General features: G+C 55.4%; 1 protein-coding gene across 1 annotated transcript; it reads right to left on the bottom strand.

The window, feature by feature from the left end:
- Positions 1-1,392: 1,392 nt before the first annotated feature.
- dnmt1 (DNA (cytosine-5-)-methyltransferase 1) lies at positions 1,393-16,969 on the bottom strand. Its single transcript, XM_064314111.1, has 34 exons — positions 16,750-16,969; positions 15,706-15,748; positions 14,964-15,071; positions 13,773-14,016; positions 13,547-13,619; positions 13,302-13,392; positions 13,166-13,206; positions 12,994-13,042; positions 12,076-12,159; positions 11,311-11,420; positions 11,083-11,201; positions 10,863-10,955; positions 10,605-10,756; positions 10,254-10,441; positions 9,439-9,616; positions 9,171-9,268; positions 8,821-8,977; positions 8,552-8,667; positions 8,267-8,468; positions 8,020-8,153; positions 7,728-7,904; positions 7,413-7,637; positions 6,927-7,119; positions 6,712-6,796; positions 6,027-6,158; positions 5,661-5,943; positions 4,921-5,062; positions 4,404-4,570; positions 3,981-4,158; positions 3,679-3,874; positions 2,759-2,922; positions 2,160-2,276; positions 1,950-2,040; positions 1,393-1,713 (listed from the first exon to the last, which is right to left on the bottom strand). Exons 1-34 carry the CDS (start codon positions 16,794-16,796, stop codon positions 1,676-1,678), a joined length of 4,515 nt encoding a protein of 1,504 aa, XP_064170181.1. The 5' UTR covers positions 16,797-16,969; the 3' UTR covers positions 1,393-1,675.
- Positions 16,970-17,243: the final 274 nt, after the last annotated feature.

The raw sequence follows: 17,243 nt of genomic DNA, 5'->3' as shown, positions 1-17,243 counted from the left end.
CACACAACCACATGAGCTGCACATGACACACAAGTGGAAGTCGGCACGTGAAACTCAATCGTCTTTAACCATAGAATGCAGATTTGTAAAGGAAGACAATCACTTTGACCACCAGTGTGTGTAGCACCAGTTTAGGGGATGCACTGCAGCTGCGTATGTATGGAAGACAGAATGCTGCTCAGTGTGCCCAATTCCATTCGGAGTGCTATGGCTTTAGTGCACGAGGGCTGATGCGTTTCACAATTTTGTGCTCTTATTTAAGAATGTTGGTTCAGCCTCTCAAGTGGACTCAAGCTGATGACTCAGCATTTTTTTGTGTATGCAAAGGCACCAGATGAACTCAGACCACCTCAGGAGGTAGCCTTGGCACGGTTTGTTTGTGGTCCTTTTTGAAGGCCGCTTAAGTGTTAACACTCACGATACTACATTGATTCTACGCAGCTGCAGTGACTTCCGAGCGTTCCCGGCTAAAAATAAACGAGTGGCTGCTGGCGGTGGGGTCAGAAGAAACCTGTGCTCTTTGCATCAGCTTCCTCAAAACGTCGCACAACCGAATGACACACATCTGCAGAGGCCATCGTATAACTTCCTCAATCGGGTTTACACAAGCGGTACACGAGTACGCAGTAACGGCAAAAAGACGAAAACGCAAAGCAATTTTGTGTGAACGTTGCAAATGCCAACCTATTCTTATGTACGCGTTCAGTTAGGACATAAAAGCCGCTGTGCATTTTTAAAAATCATGTTGCTGTTAGTGTGTGCCAATTATGCCAACCCCTGCCCATAATCCAATGCGTCAGGTGGGGTCGGAGTTCTGAAGGAGCTGTTGAGTGAACGAGTGGTCCGAGATCTGCATACTTACGTGGACCAGAAAGAGCAGAGTCCCATTTCAAGTCAACTTAAAATGCGAAAACACCCTGAACTTAATCATCCCTTGATCTGACATTTGTGCAAGCTGCAGACTGACAGTGTATCCTGAAGATTTTACCGTGCTCAAGCACAGGAGGGAACAGCGTAGTTTTAGTCCTCAGAGCTCAAACGAAGGAGACTGGGTTGGAACAGAGGCCAGCAGGGCAGCCCAGCCCTGTCCTAGAGCCACACGGTCTGTGGACCTGTGTCATTTGAAAGCAGCTCGTCAGTTAAAGCGGTCCCGGTGTCTGTGAGATGTGAATCGCGGGCAGTTACGAAGTGTGGAGACCAAGCAGCTGCGCTGTGGCTCTACAGGCCCAGGTCCGATACCCGCCAAGCCAACGTTCCGTTCCCGTGAACGTCCTCCGAGGAGCATTTGCAAAATGTAGCGAATGTTTGGAGCGAACTTCTGTTCAACATCCGAGCGTTCGAAAAAGGCAACACTCCGGACGAGCCCGGACAAACTCACGCCGGCCACAGTGCCGTTATTCCATAAGAGCTTTATTTGAAATATTACACCATATAAAAACTACATACATTTCATTCCACTTGCAGGAAGTGTACATTTTCGCAGACACATAAAAGTTAAAATCACAATTAAAAAAAAAAAAAAAAATTATTTTTAAAGGCAATGATACACAGAATGGCACTGCACGGACTGTCCGTATGAATGATAAGCTGACTGCTCACTGAACAGCAATCGCCTGTGACGACATCCAGCCAATCACAGCCCAGGGGAGGGGAGGGGCTGGGCTGGTGGGTGGGGCTAATCTGACACCTCCATCTTGTCCTGCTTCACTGGCTCTGAGGGGGAAGAGGGGGTGGGGTAAGAGTTACCAAACCGAATGGACAGAGAAAATGTGTCATCAGTAGGGCCATGAGCATTTCCTGAACATTATCACCACTTCCTTTAAAAACCTGTAGCTCACCAAAAGGTTGACAGCTTTCTGGTACCACCTAAGCAAATTTAATTTTCTTTTTTTTTTTTTGTTGTCATTTTTCAGTTTGAGAAGGAGCTTGGGGGGGGGGGGGGGACTTACCTGTAGCATTCTCCTTCATCTTCTCCACCACACACGTCTTTATCTCCAGGCCAATGGCCCTTGACAGGGGCGGGGGCACTGCATTGCCAACCTATGATAATCAGAATGGGGGGGGCGGGGGGGTGAGGGTGAGATGAAGTCACCTGTGCAGGAGGGGGGGGTGCTTATAGAATCTCAGAGGCGGGGCGGAGGGGGGCGGGGCACACTCACCTGTCTGTGTTTGTCCAGGATGTTCCCAAAGAAGCGGTAGGTGTCGGGGAAGCCCTGTGACCGAGCGCACTCTCTCACGCTGACCACGCGGTGCTGCTCAGGGTGCAGGACACGCCCCTGTGAACACAACAAACGCACACCGATCAGCCCGTCTCCTCCCCCTCCCCCTAGCTGCCTACACACACACAAACACACACCAACCAGCTGGTATCCTCCAAGCTGCCTACGCGCACGCTAGCTCATAATCGACAAACACACACACCTGTACAAGCCCATTACCGAGCGGCACGTGCACACACACACACACACACACACACCTGTACAAGCCCATTACCGAGCGGCACGCGCGCACACACACCTGTACAAGCCCATTACCGAGCGGCACGCACACACACACACACACACCTGTACAAGCCCATTACCGAGCGGCACGCGCGCACACACACCTGTACAAGCCCATTACCGAGCGGCACGTGCACACACACACACACACACACACACACCTGTACAAGCCCATTACCGAGCGGCACGTGCACACACACACACACACACCTGTACAAGCCCATTACCGAGTGGCACGCGCACACACACACACGCACCTGTTTGCCCATGGGCTCGGGGTTGGTGACGGTGGTGCTGAAGAAGCCGTCCCACTCCAGGCGGCCGTAGAGTCCGGCCCAGTGGTTGTGCCGGTTGCCGGTGTGGGGCAGGCACCAGGGGATGAGCGTGTTGAACTGCCGGTCCGCCGGGTCGCACGGCTTCCCTGCGTCACGATCAGCACCGCGTCAGAACCCAGCAACAGTTACACGGCAACGTTACACGGCAACACAATTTTTTTCTAATTGGCATGGTTTAAAAAAATAATAAAATGCAGCCGTGACTTCAGCCCACTGCTGGTACTGATCTATGTGGGCCGTCCCAGTGATGCAGCATTCCAATAGTCGACAGACTGATCACTGTACACACAGACACAGACACAGACAGACAGACACAGACAGGCAGACCCACACACAGACACACAGACAGCAGACAGGCAGACAGACACAGACAGGCAGACCCACACACAGGCAGGCAGACAGACACACAGACGGGCAGACAGACACACAGACGGGCAGACAGACACACAGACGGGCAGACAGACACACAGACGGGCAGACAGGCAGACCCACACACAGGCAGACAGGCAGACAGGCAGACAGGCAGACAGGCAGACAGGCAGACACAGACAGGCAGGCAGACCCGCAGGCAGACAGGCAGACACAGGCAGACACAGGCAGACAGGCAGACACAGGCAGACACAGGCAGACACAGGCAGGCAGACCCACACACAGGCAGGCAGACACAGGCAGGCAGACACAGGCAGGCAGACCCACACACCCACAGCAGACCCACACACAGGCAGACACAGACAGCAGACCCACAGACAGGCAGACCCGCAGGCAGACCCGCAGGCAGACCCGCAGGCAGACCCGCAGGCAGACCCGCAGGCAGACACAGGCAGGCAGACAGGCAGACCCACCCCCAGCACAGGCGCAGACGCCCCGCAGTGCCCCGGTGCTGCTCCGCCCGTTCTTCTTGTCGGAGTGGGTGTAGCGGAGCTTCTTGGTGGCGGTGCCGTCCCGCAGCCGCACCTCGATGTTGGGCAGGTCCCGCCAGTCGGACCCGGGGGCCAGGGGCACGTGCCTCATCCTGGCCGCCACCAGGGCGCTCATGTCCTGCAGGCAGAGGGGGGGGAGGGGGGAGGAGTAAGCACCGCCCCCTAAAATGCTCCCACCCTGACCCCGCCCCCCTTTCCTCTCTCTCTAACCCCGCCCCCCTCACCTTGCAGATGTGGTCGCGCAGGATTGGCTGGTACTGGGCCCCGCGGATCTGCCTCTGGAACCAGGACTGCGGCTCCCCGTTGTAGGAGATCTCCAGGGCCGAGGCGCCGTTTCGGATCTCCGGCAGGTCGGACATGGTGTCCCGCACGGTGATGGTCCGGTACACCCCCCCGTTACCCCTGGGGGCAGGAAGGGCACGAGCATTCAGGCACAGCACAACAGGGCAGCTGTGACCCAACTGCACCAGCACGGGTGATTTTGATCTTAAATCCAGAACGAATTTAAATAATCCCATAATCCCTCGCTTGTGGATCCCGGGCCCTGCACCCCAAGCAGTTCAGAAAGCCTGATTGGCCCAGGAGCGGGGGCGATGGCTCAAGGCCGGAGCCGAGCGGTCAGGAGCGGGTGGGCGGGGCTGGGTCACCTGGTCACGTTGCTGACGTATCTCTTCTCGTCCACCACCACGCTGAGGGAGCAGGCTCGGGGGGCGAACACGTGCAGGGGCTCGGGGTAACGGGGCAGCTTCTCGCCCGGGGCGGCCGCCAGGATGATGGCCCTGCGTCGGGTCTGGGCCACGCCGTACTGCCCCGCCTGCAGGGGGAGACACCAGCCGTCACACCCGGCTTAGCCTCGGCCGAGTTTAACCTCACTGACTGAAGGCTACTGTTCACCCCGAGCTCGTTCTCCCACACTGATATGGTTAATCTCCCATAGACACACACCCAAACAATCTAACCCCACACACACACACACACACACACACAGAGCTCAATCTCACTTAGACACACCCAAACAATCACACCACACACACACACACACACACACACTCTGAGCTCGTTTTCATCTAGTCTCTCCTAGACACCCAAACCATTAAAGCACACACCCCCCAAACACACACACACACCCCCCCATCTGAGGCCTGGAGGCGGCAGAGGGCTCACCTGCAGCACTCCGAAGGTGCACTGGTAGCCCATGCGCACCAGGCAGCGCAGCGTGAGCTTCAGCACCATGGAGCGCTTGAAGGACACAAAGTTGCGCACGTTCTCCAGCAGGAAGAACTTGGGCCGGTAGTAGTCGCAGTAGCTGCAACCAAACACAGAGAGAACACGTCCAACACTCCGCCACGGACCTCACACACGGAGCGACCGAGTCGCGTGTTCAGCACCGTCCTTCGTTTTACTGTTCCCCCGACTGGCCGATGCAACGGCCAATTACAAAGCCCCGTGGAACACTGGCCAGTCAGTGTCGTGGTATTTAACTCCAGCCCACTGTGCAAAGTGCTGCACACCTAGAACCAGCGCAACTGTACAACACCCAGCGAGCCACAGCACCAAGAGTTCAATGAAAATCACTGCAGTCGACATTACATTACAGAGCAGACTACACAGCATTTATCAGACACTTACCCAGAGCAACTTACACCACTCAGTCTCTACAATCCACTTATGCAGCGGGACATGTACTAAATCAGTTCAGACCAGTGCCATGCTTAAGGGAGCAGCGGCTGTGCACCCGGGTCTGGGACTCGAACCTGCAACCTCGCACTCGCAGCCTGCACACACCGCACACCGTCATGTCACACTGCCACCCAAGTGCATTCGCAGATGAGGGAAGCGACGGCCGGACGGCAGCGGGAACGGGGCGACGGCGGGGACGGCGGGGCGGGGGAGCGTGCGCTCACCTGAGGTAGGACACCACCAGCGAGTTCTTGAACTTGGAGTAGGTGCGGGAGTTGAAGCGGTTCATGCCGCTGAAGCCCTGGCAGGGCGGACCGCCGCACAGCATCTCCACGTCGCCCTTCTGCGGCAGCTTCTGGCCCAGCGAGTTGGTCTGCTCGCCGCCCATCACCAGCTTCAGCAGCACGTTGCAGTCCTCGGTGAACACGGTGGTGCCGGGGTTGTTCAGCCGGAAGGCCTGCGCAGCCGGGTCCCACATCTCTATGGCCCACAGCGTCTCCGAGATGCCTGAGAGAGAGAGACGCGTTACACACACACTCACACACCTCCACAGCCCAGAGACCCCAGAGGAGGACGGGTCACACACACACCTGCCTGGTGGAAGCCCTCAGACAGGCCGCCGCAGCCAGAGAACACATCCAAGGTGCGCAGCTTGGGAACCTTGGGCTGGAGCTCCTGCTCCTGCTGCTCCTGGGGGGAGCAGGACTTCCCCTTCCCTTTCCCTGGGGAGAGAGCAAACGCTGCATCACACCGCGTCACACCCCCACTTCCCCCTGAACACAGCACAGCTGCACACCCCCACTTCCCCCTGAACACAGCACAGCTGCACAGCACCTCAGGGCAGAACACAGCACAGCACAGCTGCACAGCACCTCAGGGCAGAACACAGCACAGCACAGCTGCACAGCACCTCAGGGCAGAACACAGCACAGCACAGCTGCACAGCACCTCAGGGCAGAACACAGCACAGCCGCACAGCACCTCAGGGCAGAACACAGCACAGCACAGCTGCACAGCACCTCAGGGCAGAACACAGCACAGCACAGCTGCGCAGCACCTCAGGGCAGAACACAGCACAGCACAGCTGCACAGAACCTCAGGGCAGAACACAGCACAGCACAGCACAGCTGCACAGAACCTCAGGGCAGAACAGCACAGCACAGCTGCACAGAACCTCAGGGCAGAACAGCACAGCACAGCTGCGCAGAACCTCAGGGCAGAACACAGCACAGCACAGCTGCGCAGCACCTCAGGGCAGTGCCAGGCGACTCCTACCTTTCCCCTTGCCTTTGCCCTTGTGCGTGGCGGAGCGGGCGTGGTTGGGCGGATCCTCAAAGCCCTTGGTCTTGGCGTTATAAGCCTGCGGTGGGGAAGGAGGGGGGCGGGATCAGAATGTCAGAAAGCGCACACACACAATCACGGGCAGCTGTGTGGGCAGTAACTCAGCCAGGAGACGTGGTGCCCCGCCCCACCCCGCACCCCCCCCCCACCTCCAGGAAGTAGAAGCGGTCGGGGCCCCCGGCGGAGAAGTCCTGCACGCTCTCGATCAGGTCCTCGCCGTACTCCACGCGGCAGCGCCCCTGCACGTCCGTCACGTCCACCGTCACCTCCTCGTCGCTCCAGTACAGCTGGTTAATGTCCGTGTGGTACCCAGCCTTCAGCCCTTTGTGGGTGTTCTCTGGCCTGGGGGGTGGTGTGGGGGGGACGTTTAAAGGAGGTTAGCGCAGTCTGCTACTGGGCTGTAATGCGAAACGTGTAGAAGTTCTGGCTGCACACACGCATTCCCTGCAGCGCGCGCACACACACACACACACACACGCTGCTCTGCTCAACTGCCTGAGCACGCTACGGGGATGGGACAACAGGCAACAGGCCTGCAATTACGACTGACTGTGTGTGTGTGTGTGTGCGCGTGTGAGTGTGTGAGTGTGTGAGCATGTTGCACAAACGGGTGAAAGGGACACCCCGCGGCTCACCTGTAGAGCTTGTAGAGGCGCAGCCGGACCTCGGCCTGGTTGGGCCTGCCGTTGCTGCGCTTGCTGCAGAAGATCTGCTTGATGCGTCCGATGCGGAAGGGCTCGGGCGCGTCCAGGTTGGAGCCCTTGATGTAGTCGGAGGACTTCCTGTAGTACTCGGGGTACAGCTCCTCGTCCACGTCCTCCTTCCTGTGAGAGCGCTTCACGGGACTGGCTGCTTTAACCCTGGGAGGGAGGGAGGGAGGGAGAGACGGCGTGTCACACACACACGCACAAACATTCACACACACACACACACACACACACTCCACTCACCCGAAAGAGAAGGCTTCGGGCAGCAGGTACACACTGTCCCCGGGGCGGTACTGCGCCCCCCGCAGGCAGACCGAGGCGTAGAACACCTTGGAGTCGGTCTCCTCGTCCAGCGGCTCGAGGGGGCGGGGCCTCTCCTGCTCCTCCTGCTCCTGGGCGCGGCTGCAGCTGGCACAGAACCTGCAGGGAGAGGAGGGAGGTGAAGACTGACAGACACAGACACAGACACAGACACAGACACAGACACAGACACAGACACAGACACAGACACAGAACCATGCAGACACACACTCACGTGAACTTGCAGTCCTCAGAGGGCGTGGCAGTGGGCGGGGTCTCGAAGCGGGCACAGTCCGGCTCGTACCACAGCTGGTAGTAGAAGCTCTTCCCGTCGTCCTCGATCACCTTGATGTCATTATCCACCCCGCCCTGAAACCCGCGGAGGAAAAGCCTGAGCCCCGGGGGAGGGGGGCGGGACCGCCGTCCCCACGGAAACCGTCTGACCCCACCCCCCACCCCCCCCACGGCGTCCCGTAACGAACCTCCATGAACCAGTTGTTGGAGGGGGCCTTGTAGGTGACGTTGACCTTGTCCTGCACGTAGCTGAGGAGCATGTCCTCGCACTCGTCCACCAGGAAGAGCTCCAGGGGGTCGGAGGACTCCCCCAGCACCGTGTCCGTCCCGCGGCAGAACCAGTGCGCGTGGAACATCTTCCCCGACTCGTCCTCCCACATCGCCGCGATCCTGAGGGGGCCAAACGGGTCAAAGGTCAGCCATCGCCCTGGCAGCAGGGCAGGGGAGGTGGAGGGGAGGGGGGGCATCCTCACCTGGCCAGGTAGAGCGGCCTGGACGGGTCGTCGGGACTGACAGACACGCAGTCTCCGACCTCCAGCACCTCGTTCTCCACGGACACGCTCGCGTAGTACACCTTCTTCCCCTCCGTCTGCAGGAGGAAGAGAGGGATGAGAAGAGGACAAACTCCAGCCTGGTCACACCATCACACGGTCACCAGGACAGGGCCACCACAGGAAGTGGGGGTGTCGGGGCCCGGGGCAAGGCGAGGGTACTCCACTACACAGGAGGGAGGGGCACATACTCGAACGGGGCGTCCGACCCAGGACAGCTTGTTCTGGTTCTGTTTCTTCTTCTTGGCCTGGGACATTTTTTTGGACGTGGCCTTCACCACGGGCACGGCGTCGTCTTCCTCAATGTTCTCGTCGTCCTCAGCCTCCTTCACGGCCAGGTTGGGGCACCTGTAGGGGGGCGGGGGGGTGTGGGGGTGTGGGACATGGTTCGCTGTTAAGGTGACACCAGTTCAGCAGCCATTGGGTCAAACTCGTTCCTTGAACGGACTGTACCGAAATAAAGCCGACCCAAACTGGGTCGCCCCCCTCCCAGCGCCCCTGTGAGGGAGAGCGCCGGCAGGGCGGCTCAGGCTTCACTCACCTCCTCTTGAGACAGGCCTGCTTGCTGCGGCCACTGCCCCCAAACTTTATCATGTCCTTACAGGCAGAGCACTTCCCACAGTCTGGGGCCTGACACACCTGGGATGGGACAGAGGAGGACCGTTATACACACAGACATGAGAGACAGACACACACACACACACACACGAGAGAGAGAGGGACAGACTGACAAACACACGAGAGAGAGAGAGTGAGACAAACACGAGAGAGAGAGCAGACGACAACACACCACACAACAGCGACCACACACACGCGCCAGCTGCTCGAGCCGTGGCTTGGCCCCCCTCCTTGTCGTTCTGGTCGATCTGGTCGGAGAAGAAGGTGTCGAAGATCTGGTACACCAGTTTGGTGGTGGTGGCTTTGGTGGGGCCCTTGTCCTTCTCGATCTTGGTGGGGTGGCGGATGGCCTGCCTTCTGGCAGCTCGCCTGCAGGGGGCGACGGGGCATGGTTTAGGAAGGAGCCCTGTGGGACAGAGGGCCTCCGAACCCCACCCAGACTCATGCAGCATGACACTCATGCACCATCCGGTTAAAAGCCTGCTCCACAGGGCAGCACTCAAAGCACGACGACTTCAGCCACGTTTTAGCAAATACTGCCCCCCCCCTCCCCCCCTCGCCCCAACACCCCCAGCACAGCACGACAGAGCAGAGCCCACCCCCCCCACCCCCCACAGGCCGCATGCACGCCAGGGAGCAACGCAAACGCAGATCATACCTACCAGTACAACAGCATGCTGCGTTAGGGGAACGTCAGAGGAGCGTTAGACACGGCAGGAAAACAGGAGGTCAGCAATAGGAAACACCACCCCTGCCCCCATGCCACTGGAACATTAGTACCCACCCCAACTACCCACCCACCCAGACAGGCTCACTCCAGGGGGGGTGGGGGTGGGGGGGGTTGCTCTACAGGAGAGCGAACGGGAAGCAGCAGCCTCAGCCGGCCAGGGCAGACACTACCGCAGCGGCACCCAACACCGTGAGAGCAATGCAGCTGGGGGGCGGAGCGTGGGAGGAATGCGGGCGGGGCGTCGAGGGGGGCGGGGCTCAAGGGGGCGGGGCATACCTCTTGCCCAGCGTGACGCCGGCCAGCTTGATCAGGTCCCTCATGCAGGGCGTGACGATGACGGGCGGCTCGTCGGGGTCGGCCGCCTCGTCGTAGCTCTCCACCTGCTCCACCACGAACTGGGCGTGGCGCAGCAGCGTGTCCTCCGTGAAGCGGTTGAAGTTCAGGCCAGCAGGGGGCACTGTGGTCTGCAAAGTGGGGGAGCGGCGGGATTAGCAGGTGTGCACGTGTCCGCGCGTTTGTGCTACAGTGGAGTTTGCGTAAACTGCAAACGTACAGTACTGGCATATGCATGCATGCGAATGAGTGAATGTGTGTGTGTGTGTGTGTGTGTGTGTGTGTGCGCGTTACCTCTATCTTGTTGAGCAGGTCCTCGTAGGAGACCTCAGGGTTCTTCTGCAGGAACTCCACCACGATCTTGCTCATGTAGATCTTCTCCTGCATGAGGGCGAAGGTGGGGGCGTACTCCTCGCTGGGCTCCATCAGGATGTAGTCCGCAAACGCTGGGGGGGGGGAGCAGGGGTCAGAGCTCAGCCGATAGCGCAGGGTGTGAGCAAGCGTCAGAACAGGAGAGCAGTGTGGGCTTCTTTCCCTCCCCCTCCCCCTTACCTGTGGTGAAGCCGATGAGGGCCTTCTCCCCCCCGTCAAACCCGGTGATCCACCAGGCGTTGATGGGGCCCAGCTTTTTGGCAGGAACGCCACCTGCAAGGGGGAAAAAAAAAGAAAAAAAAAGCGTCAGACGGAGAAGGTCACAGGACCCCACCCCTACCCAAACGTCCGGCGTCCCAGCAGCACACGCAGGGCCCTGGCGTTAGCCGTGGCGGCGCACCGTCCATGCAGGGGTTGTCGTCGTAGATGGGCTTGACGGCGCAGCTGAAGTAGAGCTCCACGTTCTTCTCGATCAGGCCCGAGTCGAAGGGACACAGGTGGCCCCGCTTGTCGTAGACGCTGCGGCAGAGAACGGGCCGTCAGAAAGGGACCTTCGCCCGCCCAGGGCCCAGAAACAACACGCCCACACCGCCCCGCCTCTCCCCCGGCCCCCACCACCCGTCCCTACCTGAAGTTGGTGATCTTGTGCTGGGGGAGGTCGTCGTAGCTCTCGAACCCGTCCTCGTTCGAGTCGAAGAGGGACAGGCGCTCGTCTGTCAGCATCTCCGGCTCGTCCAGCTGCCGCACAGAACACAAGTTACCCCCCCGTTTCAGGGCCCCGCTGGGCTCCAGTTCCAGGAGCATCGGGCCTCATTCACGAAACACGCGCACCATCACGTCTGATCGTGAACGGCGTGCAAGAACGTTTCCGAGAACATTTTGACGTTCGTCATTCTTTTTCTCATCTGTATTTGTTCATGGCCGTTTCCTTATGTTAACCACGTGAACAGGATTGCACAGAAAATTTACAATCAGCCAACATTCATCTCCTACACCTGGGATATGCACAAAAACACATGAATCTGCACATGAATCATGAATCCCATAGTGAGTTTTCATAGGAACGTTTTTATGAACAAAAGTAAAGATCATTTTAGAAAAGCTTAGCGAATGAGGTCCACTGGCTCCAGAAAATAGATGTGTGCAAATTGGAAAAATATTTTAGGAGCACATCGACTAAAAGCTCCTCCATTTTTCCAACTTAGGAGCACATGTGCTGTGCTGGGATAAAAAATTTTTTTTAAAAGTTTGCGTAGAGCCTGTTTACACTATGATAAAAGCACAGAGAACATTAGATCCACCTACAAGCGCCACAACACAGAATACAGTAAAATAGTTTTCTGCGCATCCGTTATGGTACAGAAAGCCTGACCTCACGCCATCAGCTTCTTACCGCATCATCGGGGTCCCCCTGGAAGAACTTGAGGTCGGGGTCATCCAGGTACTGCCTGCAGTCTAGGCATTTAGGGGGCGGAGTCTGAAACAGGAAGAGGAAGTGGAACGGTGACCGACAGCAAGAGCAAACTAGGCACACAGGCAATACCCACCTCAAGCAGACTACCTGCGTACTACTGCCACCACCACCACCACCAATAACTGGTCTATCCCCCAGAGCAGGATGCAGGTTGCATTGTACAGAAGATAGCCCGCCACAAGAACAGACAAAGTTTTGGATGCAGGAAAGGAGATGTGTCTGTACCAGCATGCTGGAACAACAAAATTCATCAATGACAATTGCACTCCAACACAGCAGGGGGCAGTGAGCTTCTCAGCACTACTGACACCAGTCCTTCGGTGCCACTCGTTCACTCATAAGAATCACCTACCATTAATTTGGCCAAACATAATGGTGCAAGCAAAAGTGCCCCCCCCCCCCCACAACCAATCATATTACATTCCCCATGTGACACTATAACAAACTACATTAAAATGCTACCATTCCAGTGCCATTTCACCATATGCCTTGCCCAGCTAGTAACACATCCTCACTTTCTGACTGCACATCCTGAGGTATGCAGGGTCATTCTACATTTTTTTATCCACACTAAATAGCAAATTAAGCATTCACGGAAACAAAAAGCATGTTGTGGAAAGGCACTTCCCACTGAAACTGCGCTTCGAATTCCAAGGGACAGAGGCAACAATGGTAGGAATACGAAGAGACTGCAACCAGCACGCCTGGGGCGGCCTCATGGGGCAAGAAGGGAAAAAACACATAATGACCCCCAAGCCCCAAAGCTTTGAAACACCAAGCCATGTACAAAATGGCTCCCGGGAGAATGAGCTCTGGGGTGATGCGCCCCCCCCTCACCTTCACTGCAGTCACAGGCTTGGCCATCTCCACAGGAGCCTCTGCCAGTCTGGGGACAGGAAGGAACACAGGGGTCAGGGGTCATAGGTCAGCAGGAAAAGGAGAGAGTGTAAGTGTGTGTGTGTGTGTGTGTGTGTAAGTGTGTGCGGAAGGCAGATGGTCCGTGTCTTACTTTTCCTCTGTCTCCACTTTCAGCCTCTTCTCTTCCTGTGCCTGCAGTTAGAAGGAACACCAGTCAGCACACTTGGACACACAGACACGGACAGACAGACACATAGACGGACGGACAGACGCATGGCTTCCATCACCTCCTCTTCTTGATCTCCATCCTCAGCCTTCTCCCCTGTCTCCCCGCTCTCCCCCTCTCCATTCGCCTCCTCAGACTTGCGCTTGCTGGAGCTGGAGCAGCAAATTACACAGCAGCTTAAAACACATCTGCACAAGAGCTACAAGTTTACGCACATTAACTGTTTGCATTCTGACACGTGGAGACGCACGCCCACACACACACACACACACAAACTTATGTGTTCAGACAGAGTGGCGTACTCACACTCTGGAGAACATGGACAAGATGGTCGCCTGCTTGCCGGAATTACGTGTGACTCTGGAACTAGCAGGAGACTCTGGAAGAGAGAAGAATCCAGAATGTTTGATTGGCCCCCTATCAAGTCATTCCCTGGGCAGCTGATTGGCTCATGTACCACACCTGCATCTGCATACAGGACTCCCTCATTACAGGGTAGAGGCGAGTAGCCTGCCCAGCCCCTCACACTCACTCTTGGGGTCCCCCTCCGCTTTGCTCTTGCGACCCCCTCTGGCTTTGGGCGCACTTGCGGACTTCGCAGCTCCGCCCTCTCCCTCGGTTTCCATGGCTCCCGTGACCGGGTCCTCCTCGCCGTGGGAACCGTTCTCAGTCACTCCATTTGACTGGCCGTTGAGCTTGGGGCCATCGTCGTGGGAACCGTTCTCCACACACAGCTCCCGCCCCAGCAGCGCCTTCACCTTGGACAGGTAGCCCTCCTGGGGGGGGGTGGAGATCATAGGGAGACAAATTAATCACCGTGGATACAGCCCAGCCAATAGAAACAGAATGTTCAGTCGCAACGGACACCTTTATAAAAGTGCATCGCTTCAAGAAGTTGCCAGTTCCAGAAATGGCCTGCAACAGGTCTGTGCAACCCTGTTCCCAGAGATCTACCATCCTGTAGGTTTTCACTGTTGCCCCAACAAATCACACCTCATTCAACAGCTAGAGATCTTGTTGAGCTGTAAATTAGTACAGTCAGGTATGCCAAATTAGGGTTGAAATGAAAACCGGCAGGACAGTAAATCTCCAGGAACAGGGCTGGGCAGCTCTAGAGCGCATCTTTACGCAACACACTGTGGAGGGAATGCCCTTTCATGGGCGTGTCACTGAAGCCACGCCAAAGGTGATTGGGCAGCTGTGCCAGACGTCCCAGTGGTGGCTACCAATAACAAGACCAGGTCAAAGCCTAGTATATGGCTGGACCCAACACACTTAATACGGCCGACCAATGGTGTAACTTCATCACTCAGTCACAGACATCCGCGTTTATAGGGCTGGCCCTGCAGTTGCGGTCCAGCCAACAAGAAGGCCACCAAGTCACTGGTAGATGAGGAAAAACTGTGCAATCTTTCTAGAAAGCTCTTCAAGGTCAAGGTCAAGGCCAAGGGCAAGGTCAGCGTAAAACTCATAATCACATAATGGGGATATTCAGAGCGAACCAGCAATGTTTTACAAGCGTACCCAACTATGCTACACATTAATTTGCGAAATCGAACACAGAAAATTAAACGTTCTGTAACGAGCGCATTCTGTAACTAAAATACCGCACGCCACACACACACACACACACAAACACACACACTCTCTCTCTCTCTCACACACACACACACACATCTGGGTGTACATCATTGGCGGCGGCACCCCGCAGAAGAGGCCTCACCTCCGACAGTTCCTCGCTCTTCATCTTGGCCTCCAGACTGCGCAGCTGATCCTGGGCCTCCGTCTGCAGGAAGGCCTGCACGAGACTCAGCTTCTCCCGCACGCGCTCCTGAGGATGCGGAGAACGCGTGCGGCGGAAGTAAGCAGGAAGATCCGAACCTTCACATGCCTTTTTAACCCATGCAAATCGACCGACTTCCCACAGAAAAACGTGTGCTGTTCTGTGGCTTATAGGAGCAGATTGATTGCTTTCTCTTAGATAGAAAACAGCACCAAAATGAAGACTCTCACACACACGCAGCACAAGTTGCATCAGCTTCAGTGCATGGCTACATAAACACATTAAAACCTCTGTGGAACTCAAATAAAAGGTAATGAATCGGAAGTACACCCCCTTTTTAAAAATTTTTTTTATTAAGATGTCAGTTTGCAGTCAGTTAAACCCACAATTGTGCATGTGCGCATGACAACGCTCATCAAATTATTCCATCAAGACATAAAAGAACTTTAAACTGTGATGTACCAGTCAGTCAGTTATTGGACCTGTTTCACCGGGTAAGAGCAGAGGTCAGTTCAAAATAAACACATTCAGACAAGAAGCTGCCAACTATAAGATGACTGAAAACATTCAGGAGTTGAGCCCTTCGGGACCGTCGAAGACAGTGCTGTATTCCACATAAAAAATCAGTGGTGCGCTAAACACATTGCACAACCCAAGAGTACACAGAAGAGAAACTACTGACCTCCTCCGATAGCCCGTCTCCATCCTTATCCAACACCTGAAGTCTGTAAGCCAAAAGGAGAGCAGGTCAGTCGGCCAATTCATTAAAGAGCCAATTTATTCAAGAGCCGGAACTCAAAACACACTTCACTTCATGGCCGGAGCTTTGAGGTCGGTGGAGTACAACATAGTTTGCTGTGTGAGAAATCGGCAGGTTACCTCCACCTCTTTAGGAAGTGGGAGAGTGCCGTAAGAGGTTTGCAATGTTCGACGATAGTGATACCGCTAGCTGGCAGTTAGAATATCTACATGCATCCACTCATAACTAATCATATTACCGACTAGCTAGCTACCTAGCAAAAATAATGCATGCAGCCAACACTCTTGTTAGGCAGCAAGCTACATAGCTAAGGTAACGTTAACGTAAACGTCGGCGAACTTATAGGGTGTCAAGTCTATGCACTGTGGTTTAACAATTTAAACGAATAGCCACTTCGCTAGCCAAGTTAGCTGATTTGAACCACTAAATGAAGTTAATCGCAAACACAGCTGTAGGCAAATCGCTACCGTTAGTTGGTTAGCTAGTAACATCATTGCCTAAACCGCGCCATCATGACAACTGTCTAAATACAAACCTGGTGAACAGCGTTAGCCTCGCTGATTAGCTGCTATACAAATCGCGGCTAACAATATCGCCGTTTCCCCTTTGATGTAGCCAGTTAGCTTACGAAGCTAGCTGGCAAAATCCTTGATATGCAAACAAAATGCGCTATTTGGCGCCAAATCTATCAATCCAACACCTGCGGCGGATCGGCCAGCTACTTACAAAACGTTAGCTTGCTAAAAACCATCCCTTTCCCCATTTAATTAGCTGGCAAGCTAATCAACCAGAAGGAGTTTCCCCCATTTTAGGAGAAAAGATAGTGACAAAAACCAACCGCATCTCTTGAGGCTGATGTCGTGAGCTATGCTGTTTAGCCAATGCTAGTTTCTCCCGTTTTATGAATGAGTGGAAAGGCCAATATCACCGTGTTGGAGAGCTAATCTAGACACAGTGTAAACGTACCGTTTCCTGATGTCCTCTGGCAGAGACAAGGAGGTTTTGGTTGGCATTTCAAGTTTTAATGTGACTGTTAAAATTACGAGGGTTTGTATATACTAAAATGACTTAAATGAAACAAATAATGGTTTTAAAAGCGTTATTCGTTAAAAACCAAGGATCTCTCAACGTGAGTTCGTAGCACAAGCAAAGACGACAAGCGTCTTATGGATCCTATATGCTGTTACGGCGCGCGGGCCGTCTTTTCGCGCGGAAACCCGGGTACACTGGACTTTACCAAGAGTCCCACTTATAGGTAGAGCGCTTGTCATGGGCGCTACTCTGTCTGCCGTTAATGTAGAATTGTCAACATAATAAGGAAATGTGAACAATATTGAATGATCTTAATGGCAACGTCGCCTGGATAAATGATAATATTTTCGGCTGTAGATTCTTTTCAACAATACTTTAATGTTGTCTCCCCCCTTTCTGTGATTATGGACTCGTCTGGGTTTCAGCTA

The sequence above is a fragment of the Anguilla rostrata genome, chromosome 17 (genome assembly GCF_018555375.3).
Source record: "Anguilla rostrata isolate EN2019 chromosome 17, ASM1855537v3, whole genome shotgun sequence".
NCBI lineage: Eukaryota > Metazoa > Chordata > Actinopteri > Anguilliformes > Anguillidae > Anguilla > Anguilla rostrata.
The sequence above is the reverse complement of the archived record's forward strand: the minus strand, read 5'-3'. Positions and strand labels throughout refer to the sequence as shown.